This window comes from Symphalangus syndactylus, chromosome 12, assembly GCF_028878055.3.
Source record: "Symphalangus syndactylus isolate Jambi chromosome 12, NHGRI_mSymSyn1-v2.1_pri, whole genome shotgun sequence".
Classification (NCBI taxonomy): domain Eukaryota; kingdom Metazoa; phylum Chordata; class Mammalia; order Primates; family Hylobatidae; genus Symphalangus; species Symphalangus syndactylus.
In genome coordinates this window covers 70,054,912-70,067,415 of record NC_072441.2, presented here as the reverse complement: position 1 = coordinate 70,067,415, position 12,504 = coordinate 70,054,912, and the positions used below count along the sequence as shown (strand labels likewise).

Sequence of the window (12,504 nt, the reverse complement as noted above, 5' to 3'; positions counted from 1 at the left end):
CAGATGCGATCAACTGTTAGAAAGGGTATCGCTGATGGAAGATGAAATGAATGAAATGAAGCGAGAAGGGAAGTTTAGAGAAAAAAGAATAAAAAGAAATGAACAAAGCCTCCAAGAAATTTGGGACTATGTGAAAAGACCAAACCTACGTCTGATTTGTGTACCTGAAAATGATGGGGAGAATGGAACCAAGTTGGAAAACACTCTGCAAGATATTATCCAGGAGAACTTCCCCAATCTAGCAAGGCAGGCCAACATTCAGATTCAGGAAATACAGAGAACGCCACAAAGATACTCCTCGAGAAGAGCAACTCCAAGACACATAATTGTCAGATTCACCAAAGTTGAAATGAAGGAAAAAATGTTAAGGGCAGCCAGAGAGAAAGGTCGGGTTACCCACGAAGGGAAGCCAATCAGAATAACAGCTGATCTCTCAGCAGAAACACTACAAGCCAGAAGAGAGTGGGGGCCGATATTCAACATTCTTAAAGAAAAGAATTTTCAACCCAGAATTTCATATCCAGCCAAACTAAGCTTTACAAGTGAAGAAGAAATAAAATACTTTACAGACAAGCAAATGCTGAGTGATTTTGTCACCACCAGGCCTGCCCTAAAAGAGCTCCTGAAGGAAGCACTAAACATGGAAAGGAACAACCGGTACTAGCCACTGCAAAAACATGCCAAATTGTAAAGACCATCGAGGCTAGGAAGAAACTGCATCAACTAACGAGCTAAATAACCAACTAACATCATAAGGACAGCATCAGATTCACACATAACAATATTAACTTTAAATGTAAATGGGCTAAATGCTCCAATTAAAAGACATAGACTGGCAAACTGGATAAGGAGTCAGGACCCATCAGTGTGCTGTATTCAGGAAACCCATCTCACGTGCAGAGACACACTAGTCTCAAAATAAAGGGACGGAGGAAGATCTATCAAGCAAATGGAAAACAAAAAAAGGCAGGGGTTGCAATCCTAGTCTCTGATAAAATAGACTTTAAACCAACAAAGATCAAAAGAGACAAAGAAGGCCATTACATAATGGTAAAGGGATCAATTCAACGAGAAGAGCTAACTATCCTAAATATATATGCACCCAACACAAGAGCACCCAGATTCATAAAGCAAGTCCTGAGTGACCTACAAAGGGACTTAGACTCCCACACATTAATAATGGGAGATTTTAACACCCCACTGTCAACATTAGACAGATCAAAGAGACAGAAAGTTAACAAGGATATCCAGGAATTGAACTCAGCTCTGCACAAAGTGGACCTAATAGACATCTACAGAACTCTCCACCCCAAATCAACAGAATATACATTTTTTTCAGCACCACACCATACCTATTCCAAAATTGACCACATAGTTGGAAGTAAAGCTCTCCTCAGCAAATGTAAAAGAACAGAAATTATAACAAACTGTCTCTCAGACCACAGTGCAATCAAACTAGAACTCAGGATTAAGAAACTCACTCAAAACTGCTCAACTACATGGAAACTGAACAACCTGCTCCTGAATGACTATTGGGTACATCATGAAATGAAGGCAGAAATAAAGATGTTCTTTGAAACCAACGAGAACAAAGACACAACATACCAGAATCTCTGGGACACATTCAAAGCAGTGTGTAGAGGGAAATTTATATCACTAAATGCCCACAAGAGAAAGCAGGAAAGATACAAAATTGACACCCTAACATCACAATTAAAAGAACTAGAAAAGCAAGAGCAAACACATTCAAAAGCTAGCAGAAGGCTAGAAATAACTAAAACCAGAGCAGAACTGAAGGAGATAGAGACACAAAAAACCCTTCAAAAAATTAATGAATCCAGGAGCTGGTTTTTTGAAAAGATCAACAAAATTGATAGACCGCTAGCAAGACTAATAAAGAAGAAAACAGAGAAGAATCAAATAGATGCAATAAAAAATGAAAAAGGGGATATCACCACCGATCCCACAGAAATACAATCTACCATCAGAGAATACTACAAACACCGCTATGCAAATAAACTAGAAAATCTAGAAGAAATGGATAAATTCCTCGACAAATACACTCTCCCAAGACTAAACCAGGAAGAAGTCGAATCTCTGAATAGACCAATAACAGGTTCTGAAATTGTGGCAATAATCAATAGCTTACCAACCAAAAAGAGTCCAGGACCTCATGGATTCACAGCCTAATTCTACCAGAGGTACAAGGAGGAACTGGTACCATTCCTTCTGAAACTATTCCAATCAACAGAAAAAGAGGGAATCCTCCCTAACACATTTTATGAAGCCAGCATCATCCTGATACCAAAGCCTGGCAGAGACATTACCAAAAAAGAGAATTTCAGACCAATATCCTTGATGAACATTGATGCAAAAATCCTCAATAAAATACTGGCAAACCGAATCCAGCAGCACATCAAAAAGCTTATCCACCATGATCAAGTGGGCTTCATCCCTGGGATGCAAGGCTGGTTCAACATATGCAAATCAATAAATGTAATCCAGCATATAAACAGAACCAAAGACAAAAACCACATGATTATCTCAATAGATGCAGAAAAGGCCTTTGACAAAATTCAACAACGCTTCATGCTAAAAACTCTCACTAAATTAGGTATTGATGGGACGTATCTCAAAATAATAAGAGCTATCTATGACAAACCCACAGCCAATATCATAATGGGCAAAAACTGGAAGCATTCCCTTTGAAAACTGGCACAAGACAGGGATGCCCTCTGTCACCACTCCTCTTCAACATAGTGCTGGAAGTTCTGGCCAGAGCAATCAGGCAGGAGAAGGAAAAAAAGGGTATTCAATTAGGAAAAGAGAAAGTCAAATTGTCCCTGTTTGCAGATGACATGATTGTATATCTAGAAAACCCCATCGTCTCAGCCCAAAATCTCCTTAAGCTGATTAACAACTTCAGCAAAGTCTCAGGATACAAAATCAATGTATAAAAATCACAAGCATTCTTGTACACCAATCACAGACAAACAGAGAGCCAAATCATGAGTGAACTCCCATTCACAATTGCTTCAAAGAGAATAAAATACCTAGGAATCCAACTTACAAGGGATGTGAAGGACCTCTTCAAGGAGAACTACAAACCACTGCTCAATGAAATAAAAGAGGATACAAACAAATGGAAGAACATTCCATGTTCATGGGCTGGAAGAATCAATATCATGAAAATGGCCATACTGCCCAAGGTAATTTATAGATTCAATGCCATCCCCATCAAGCTACCAATGACTTTCTTCACAGAATTGGAAAAAACTACTTTAAAGTTCACATGGAACCAAAAAAGAGCCCGCATTGCCAAGTCAATCCTAAGCCAAAAGAACAAAGCTGGAGGCATCACGCTACCTGACTTCAAACTATACTACAAGGCTACAGTAACCAAAACAGCATGGTACTGGTACCACAATAGAGACATAGATCAATGGAACAGAACAGAGCCCTCAGAAATGATGCCACATATCTACAACTATCTGATCTTTGACAAACCTGACAAAAACAAGAAATGGGGAAAGGATTCCCTATTTAATAAATGGTGCTGGGAAAACTGGCTAGCCACATGTAGAAAGCTGAAACTGGATCCCTTCCTTGCACCTTATACAAAAATTAATTCAAGATGGATTAAAGACTTAAATGTTAGACCTAAAACCATTAAAATCCTACAAGAAAACCTAGGCAATACCATTCAGGACATAGACGTGGGCAAGGACTTCATGTCTAAAACACCAAAAGCAATGGCAACAAAAGCCAAAATTGACAAATGGGATCTAATTAAACTCAAGAGCTTCTGCACAGCAAAAGAAACTACCATCAGAGTGGACAGGCAACCTACAGAATGGGAGAAAATTTTTGCAACCTACTCATCTGACAAAGGGCTAATATCCAGAATCTACAATGAACTCAAACAAATTTACAAGAAAAAAACAAACAACCCCATTAAAAAGTGGGCAAAGGACATGAACAGACACTTCTCAAAAGAAGACATTTATGCAGCCAAAAAACACATGAAAAAATGCTCATCATCGCTGGCCATCAGAGAAATGCAAATCAAAACCACAGTGAGATACCATCTCACACCAGTTAGAATGGCCATCATTAAAAAGTCAGGAAACAACAGGTGCTGGAGAGGATGTGGAGAAATAGGAACACTTTTACATTGTTGGTGGGACTGTAAACTAGTTCAACCATTGTGGAAGTCAGTGTGGTGATTCCTCAGGGATCTAGAGCTAGAAATACCATGTGACCCAGCCATCCCATTACTGGGTATATACCCAAAGGACTATAAATCATGCTGCTATAAAGACACATGCACATGTATGTTTATTGTCGCACTATTCACAATAGCAAAGAGTTGGAACCAACCCAAATGTCCAACAACGATAGACTGGATTAAGAAAATGTGGCACATATACACCATGGAATACTATGCAGCCATAAAAAATGATGAGTTCATGTCCTTTGTAGGGACATGGATGAAACTGGAAAACATCATTCTCAGTAAACTATCACAAGGACAAAAAACCAAACCCCTCATGTTCTCACTCATAGGTGGGAATTGAACTATGAGAACTCATGGACACAGGAAGGGGAACATCACACTCCGGGGACTGTTGTGGGGTGGGGGGAGAGGGGAGGGACAGCATTAGGAGATATACCTAATGCTAAATGACGAGTTAATGGGTGCAGCAAAACAACATGGCACATGGATACATATGTAACAAACCTGCACATTGTGCACATGTACCCTAAAAACCAAAGTATAATAATAAAAAAAATAAATAATTAAAAAATAAAAATAAACAAATAAATTAAAAAAACATTTGAATCAGTATGAAAACATACATAATTATGTTTAATCTCATCTATATGACAGGAAAAAAATCAGCATAATAGACAAGTCCTCTTTCTTCAGGAGGTACATATCTGTTTGGGATTCTTTCCTTTTGAGAAATGTTAAGTCTTTTTGGGGACAGCTCCCCTTTCCTCACATATAACAGAGCTGTCAATCAAGAGAGGCGCTGCTTCTACTATCAATTAACTCAGCCTAGCTAGAAAATCCCTTATCCTTAGACCAGAGATCAACAAACTAACTCTGCTGTTACAGCACAAAAGCAGTCCCAGATAATATGTAAGTAAATGGACATGGTTGTGTTCAAATTAAAATTTATTTTATTTATTTATTTTTGTTTGAGATGGAGTCTTGCTTTGTCGCCCAGGCTGGAATGCAGTGACGCAAGCTCAGCTCACTGCAAGCTCCATCTCCCGGGTTCACACCATTCTCCTGCCTCAGCCTCCTGGGACTACAGGCGTGCGCCACCACACCCGGCTAATTTTTTGTTATTTTTAGTAGAGATGGGGTTTCACCATGTTAGCCAGAATGGTCTTGATCTCCTGACCTCGTGATCCACCCACTTTGGCCTCCCTAAGTGCTGGGATTACAGGTGTGAGCCACCGTGCCCGGCCTGAAATTTATTTTTAAAAAACAGACAGCAAGCAGAATTTGGCCCACGATTGTAGCTGTCAACCCCTGCCCTAAACAAAGTGAGTGGATACATGTGATTCAAGTAGGTACAATCAAGTTCTTTTTACACATATTGTTATAGACACCTGGAGATAGAGGGACTTTTTTATTCTGCAATCTCATGGTCTATGTAATATATAATCCTGGAGCTCATAATGGCTCTCTGCCAGCATGGAGAAACTAGCAAAAGGAAAGAGACAGATGCTTAACACTCACAATAACATCTACAGGCTTGGATTCAGCCAAACTTGAAGCCCTTGTTTAGAGCCATTAAACCAATAAATACTATTTGTATCACTTAGTTTGAGCTGAGTGTCTTACAACCCAAGGAGTTCTCAGTTATACAACAGCAGACTATTTAATTATGTATCAGATGAATTATAAATAGTAGACCAAAAATCTATTCATTTAACAGCATACTATTCATTAAACATTTCCTAACTTGCTTTATGCAGCCAGCATTAATCAGACACCAAAATCAAGCAAAGATATTACAAGAAAACTCAAGACCAATGTATCTCAAGAACACAGATGCAAAATTCCTTAAGAAAAATTAGCAACATCTAAGACAGATACTATACCATGACAAAGTGGAGTTTAACCCAGGAATATAAGACATCCAAAAAACAATGTAATTTACCATGTTAACAGAATAAAGGAAAAAAAATCATACAGTCATCTAGAGAAAAATGAAGACAACGCATCTGACAAAATTCAACACTCATTCATGATAAAACTCTCAAACTACAACTACAAGGAGACATCCTCAACCTAATAAACAGCATCTTTAAAAAACCTACAGTTGACACAACATAGTTAATGGCAAAAGACTGGATGCTTAACCCCTAAAGCTGGGAACAAACCTAGTATGTCCATTCTCGCCACTTATTTTGAACAATGTATTAGAACTCCTAGCCACTGCAGTATGACAAGAAAAAAAATATGAAAGGTATAAAAATCAAGAAGGAAAAAGTAAAAGTATCTCTTCACAGAAGACATGACTATGTATAAGAAAAATCACAAGCAATCTCAAAAAAGCTGTAAGAATAAATAACTTCAGTAAAATAACAGGATAAAAGTTCAGCAAACTAAAATATATTTCTATATGCTGAGTTCCGTGAGTACTTCTGGTGAGTCACTGAACCTGAGGATCATCTGCGGGTCCCCTGAACATACGCGGTTATCTATCTGAATTATTACATATTTGAAAACAGTATTTCAGTACATTGTAATGACATCTGAAAAAAAGCAAGTCACGCATCTGAAAAAAAATCTATCATTGTCTCTCCCAACACTGTCCGAAGGAAGTGCCTTAAGTAGTCTACATATAAAACAGACTCTAGAGGTGAGGTAAAATCAGAGCACAGCTCTATTTCTACTCCATCAAGGTCAACGTTTTATAATAATTCATAATGCTAAGCTTAAAGTATCTGCTATACCTTCCGTATCTATTACTAGAATATATCCAAATAGATATTTGATTACTTGAACTAAATTTATCTTACTTCATAATAATTAAACCTTCTGAAATATTGTTGGTACAATTACACTCTGATAAAATATTTGTCTTCACAGGCAGTATAATTACAAACTTCACCCAGAATTTTTAGGAGTTCTAATTAACAAAGTTTAACTCAAATATTCACTAGATTTTTCCCATCTGGTATTCTCTTTACTTTTAAGTAACTACAGAATAACAAATTGAAAGACTTCTGAGGCTAAATAAATTTAAAGAATTTTGAAATCAATTCTTTCCCATTTTTCAATCCATGAAGACTTTTTGGAAGGAATGTGTTAATCTACAGTATAGTTGAGGGATATCATGACATATTCCTTAAAAAATTGGAGATATAATGCTAGCTCTTTAGAAGCATGTTTATGAGGTGATCTGCATAGTATCTAGCAGAGTCCCTTTGTAACTGAACATTTAAGAAACTGCTTAGACAATAAGTTATATACAAATATATTATTAATAAAATGCTGAATTTCAAAAGATCTCTGAACAAAGAATGAGTGGCACTAACCATCCAAAAGTTGTATCAAAAATATTTTAAGTGTTCAATAATTACATTATAATTAACATTAAAAAAAAAAAAAAACAAGACAGAGTTCTAGTCCTTATTACCAACCTGGAAACTATACTACAACTATGACCCAAGAACGAACAGATCAAAACAGGATACCATAGATTATATAATTTGTTTATATCCAAATACAAATCCATAAACACTCCATATCACAAAACTCAGCTTATTACCTCTTTAATTTTTTCCCTTTTCTCTCTTATGTCATTATCTTCTGGGTCTCCACCACTTATTCCTACAAGTTTGGGAATAGGGACTGGTGGCAGTGGCTTGTTCTCTTTTATCTTCATTTCTTGGACTACCTTATTTTTCTCTGTCTGAATTTCTGCTCGAATTTCCTCTCTTGACTTTCTTAATTTTTCTTTTGCTTCTTCCAAGGCCTTCTCATGATCAGCTCGAATTTTATTTCTCAGACGTTCTTCTTCCTCCCTGTGAGAAAAGAAGGAAATAAAACATAAGAGTGAGCCTACTTAAGAATGTCAACCTTTAAATATAAAACATAAAGACCTCTCCATTAAACCCAGGAACTTGTTTTCTACTTTTGCCATTAAAAGGAAAGAATTATCAGTGAGACAGATTCGGATCTGGAATGAGAAAGAAAAGGCACCCTGGATACCTAAGATCAAACTCTGTTTATAATCTCTTTATACAATTTCCAGACTAAGAGCAGAGATAACAGTAACTTATCCACAGACATTTGCAAAAAATAGACACCAGTGAAAACTAAACGGAGGAGAGAAAACAAAAATAGAATAAGTATCAGAGAAGAGACAAAAATATAAACATAAGGCCAAAGAAAAAGAGGAAAAGATAAGAGAACAGGAAGTTTTTCATTTATATAGTACAGCATATGCTTCTAAAACCTTTAAATTTTCAAAAGTACATAGATATTATAATGTAACATTCCCAACTGATGTGGGCATGACTACTTGAAACTCTCTTGAACTCTTGTTAAAAACAGATTCCAATTTAGTAGGTCTATATGAAACCCATGAATCTGTATCATGAAGAGGTCCTCAGATGATTCTGGTGTACACACAGATTTGGAAACCACTACTGCAATGGACACCTACACCATTTTCTACTCAGCCCTACTTTTGTGAAAGAGAGTTCAATATTCCCTCTATATCCACCCCAATCCACAGGAATGAATACAAGAGTGGTACTTACTGTAAACCATTCTTTTCCAAATCAATCAACCAACGATGACTACTCTAAGGGTAAACACCTAACCCAAGAGTCAATAGGTCATCTCTCCAGAAATTTAATTCAAGCTCTGCAGATGGCTGAACTTATAACATTGCTAGTGAGAATGTAAAATGGTGTAAATTTTACCACTTTGGAAAATTTTGTGTTTTTTTAAAAAACTAAAGATGTAACTATCACAGAATCCTGCAAATGCACTTCTCGGCGTTTATCTCAGAGAAATAAAGACTCGTGATCATTTAAAAAAAAAAAACCTTTATACAAGCTGGGCACAAAAAGACAAAAAGACAAATACTGTATGATTCCACTTGTAGAAGGTACTTAAAGAAGGCAAAACCCTAGAGACAAAAAGTAGAATGATGGTAGCCAGGAACCAGAGATGGGATAATGAGAAGTTATTGTTTAATGGGTACAGAGTTTCAGGTTTACAAGATGAAAAGAGTTCTGGAAATGGATGACGGTGATGGTTGTACAACAATATGAATGTATTTAATGCTACTGAATTGTATACATTTAAAATGGTTAAGATGGTAAATTTTGTTAATTGTATTTTGCCATGATGAAAAAAAATGAAGGACAAAGGACTATACACAAATGTTTATAGCAGCTTAATCCATAATAGGCAAAAACTGAAAACAATCAAGATATCCTCCAAAAATAAATGGTTAAACAAAACTGTGGTATATCCACACTACAGACTACTACTCAGCAATAAAAAGGAGTGAATTGTTTATACACACTCCTTGAATGGATCGCAAAGGGATTCTTATCCGAGTGAAAGAAGCCAATTTCAAAAGGTATACTATATGATTCCATTTATATGATATTCTCAAAAAAGACAAAAAAAGAGGCATGGTGAATAGATTAGTGGTAGCCAGGAATTATGGATGACGGATGGGCTAACTATAAAGGAATAACACAAGGGAGTATTTTTTTTAAATGATAGAATTGTTACATATATAATTATGATGGTAGTTACATGAATAGCACGTGCTAAATCATAAACCTATATGCCAAAAGAAAAATTCACAATCTAATATTATGTAGTATTAACAATAAAATGTTAAACACTAGAGAAAAAATGAGTTATTAGCACTGAAAAGGTGCTGATAAGAGAAATGAGAGAGAGAAAAGGGAGAGGGAGGTGAAGTAGGCTAGACGGTCAGTAACACAAAAGGTCATTCAGCAGGCAGGAAGAATCCATGGGGCCTACAGACAGACTGGATGGATGTGGGAGGAATAGGGCAGGGAACTAAGGTTGGTCCCTGAATGAATCCATGAGAAACTGACATGAGGGCTGATCTGTTCAGGCGACTCAGGCAGACAAGGGCATCATCAGCACATAGGTGCTGATTGAAGTCTTATATAAGACATCCAAGGCAGAAACACCCAAGAGCCTTCCAATCCCAGCCCCACATTTTACCAACAGAAAAACACTGTGCTACTACTACCCCCAGAGAACAGATCATAATCTGTCTATGTTAATCAAGTCTTTCCCAGCTGCCCTTGCAGCTAAGGGTAGCCATAAAACCCTATTTCAACCAAAGAGAAAAAAGGGAACTATCAGGAATTTTCCTTTACAGATTAACAAATGCACAGAGCCAGTTGAGAAAAGGACATTTACCTGCTAAGTCTAAACCCACCCAATCACCTATTCCTGTCTTCAAATGTATTTGTGAAGCCTAAAGCTAAGAGAGCCATCTTGCAATCAAGAGACAATAAGCCTGAGGTCAAATGGCCAACATGGTTCATGACAGAAGAGAAAGAGGGAAAGTGCCTGCTATTATGAATTACCGCCACGGCCCTCAATTGTCCCAAGATTTCAGATTCTACGAAGTAACTATCAGTGGGTATTCTGACATTTCCAGCTGAGAATTTCCCCAACTCACCCACTCACTATGCAAGCATGCACATAGATTCAGAAAAACAGAGGACCTGGAAATGGGCCCCAAAGAAGAGCAACATCAAATGGGGAAGACTGGCTCTTTCAAGGGTAATTTTCCATCCTGATGACAAATGGGGAGATTTCCCCAAGAAAACAAGCTTTCCATTTCTATCTCCAAGTACCATGTTATCCCCAAGTTATTGCTAAATGGCATGTGGAATCCCCAACCATGTTTGCAATAGCTCATATGTTATCACTCAGAAAGCATCTTCACCTACCAGTGAGCTTCCACGAACAGGTATTACACACCACTTTCTAGAGCCCACCCTGTGGGGGGCAAGACATATATGCCACAAAACATCCCATATCCCCTCGCAGAGTTTCACCATGCACATGGGCATTTTAAAAGCCCTGAGATGTTCTGCAATAGAGTTGCCTAACACAACACTTCTTGAACTTACTTAGTCATAGTCCTCCTTTTCTGCATACTCTTTTTAGCGTGCGATGGAACCACAATAAGGAGGCTACCATCATGCCTCACCTAAACTATTGTAATACGCTTCCAACAGTCTTCACACATTCACTCTCCAACCACTCCCCAACCCACCCACAAGCTATTCTCCATCCATACTATAGACCCAATGTGCTTTCTGAAATTATTCAGACTATGCCTCACTCTCACTTAAAACACTTCATGGCTTCCCTTATCCTAAGGAATTATATTATGGACTATTAAGGAATTCTGTATAATGTACCTTCTATCTATCTCTCAAGCTTCATCTCATACATACTCCTCTAGCTCTCTGTTCTACAGCCACACACCTTCTTTCAGTTCTTTTTTTTTTTTTCTTTTTTTTGAAATAGAGTCTCCCTCTGTCACCCAGGCTGGAGTGCAGTGGCACGATCTTGGCTCACCGCAACCTCTGCCTCCCAGGTTCAACAGTCTCCTGCTTCAGCCTCCCAACAAGCTGGGACTACAGGCACATGCCGCCACACCAGGCTAATTTTTTGTATTTTAGTAGAAATGGGGTTTCACCATGTTGCCCAGGCTGGTCACGAACTCCTGAGCTCAGGCAATCCGCCCACCTCAGGCTCCCAAAGTGCTGGGATTACAGGCATGAGCCACCGTGCCCAGCCACCTTCTTGTAGTTCTTTTACGTATCATTTTTTTTTCCCATCAATAGCCCCATATGCATCCCATATGCATGAGGTTTCCTCGCTTAAAACACTCTTACAATTTCTTCTTTACCTTCAAGTCACTGATCAATCATAACTTCTTCAGGTATCTCCTAGATTAGACAAATCTCCCTAATATACAGTCTGATGGCACCATGTATCTTTCCTTCACAGTACTCAACCACATGTGATTCTTTGAATAATGCCTGTCTCTCCTGATGACTAGTAACTCCATTAAGTTCAGAGACCCTATCTGATTTTTGTTCCAACGTATCCCTCAATGCCTAGGACAATACCTGGCATATAATAGATGTTTAAAAACACTAAAATGCAAATACAGATTCTAAGACCCCATCTGAAGTAAATATGATATAGAAAGTCTATATACCATCATGAGGCTACAAACAGTCAAAAGAGTTGTAAGGCCGGGTGTGGTGGCTCACACCTGTAATCCCAGCACTTTGGGAGGCCAAGGTGGGTGGATCACCTGATCTCAGGGCTTCAAGACCAGCCTGGCCAACATGGTGAAACCCCGTCTCTACTAAACATACAAAAATTAGCTGGGCATGGTGGTAGGTGCCTGTAATCCCAGCTACTCAGGAGGCTGAGGCAGG

The 12,504-nt window shown here is 38.1% G+C and overlaps 1 protein-coding gene across 2 annotated transcripts in view; it reads right to left on the bottom strand.

The window, feature by feature from the left end:
• The window catches only part of MAN1A2 (mannosidase alpha class 1A member 2), a 181,873-nt gene that overhangs the window by 139,326 nt on the left and 30,043 nt on the right, over positions 1-12,504 (bottom strand). For both annotated transcript variants that reach the window (XM_063624683.1, XM_063624684.1), the window contains exon 2: positions 7,797-8,052. In XM_063624683.1, the coding sequence (XP_063480753.1) occupies positions 7,797-8,052 (256 nt within the window). The remainder of the gene's footprint in view (positions 1-7,796; positions 8,053-12,504) is intronic.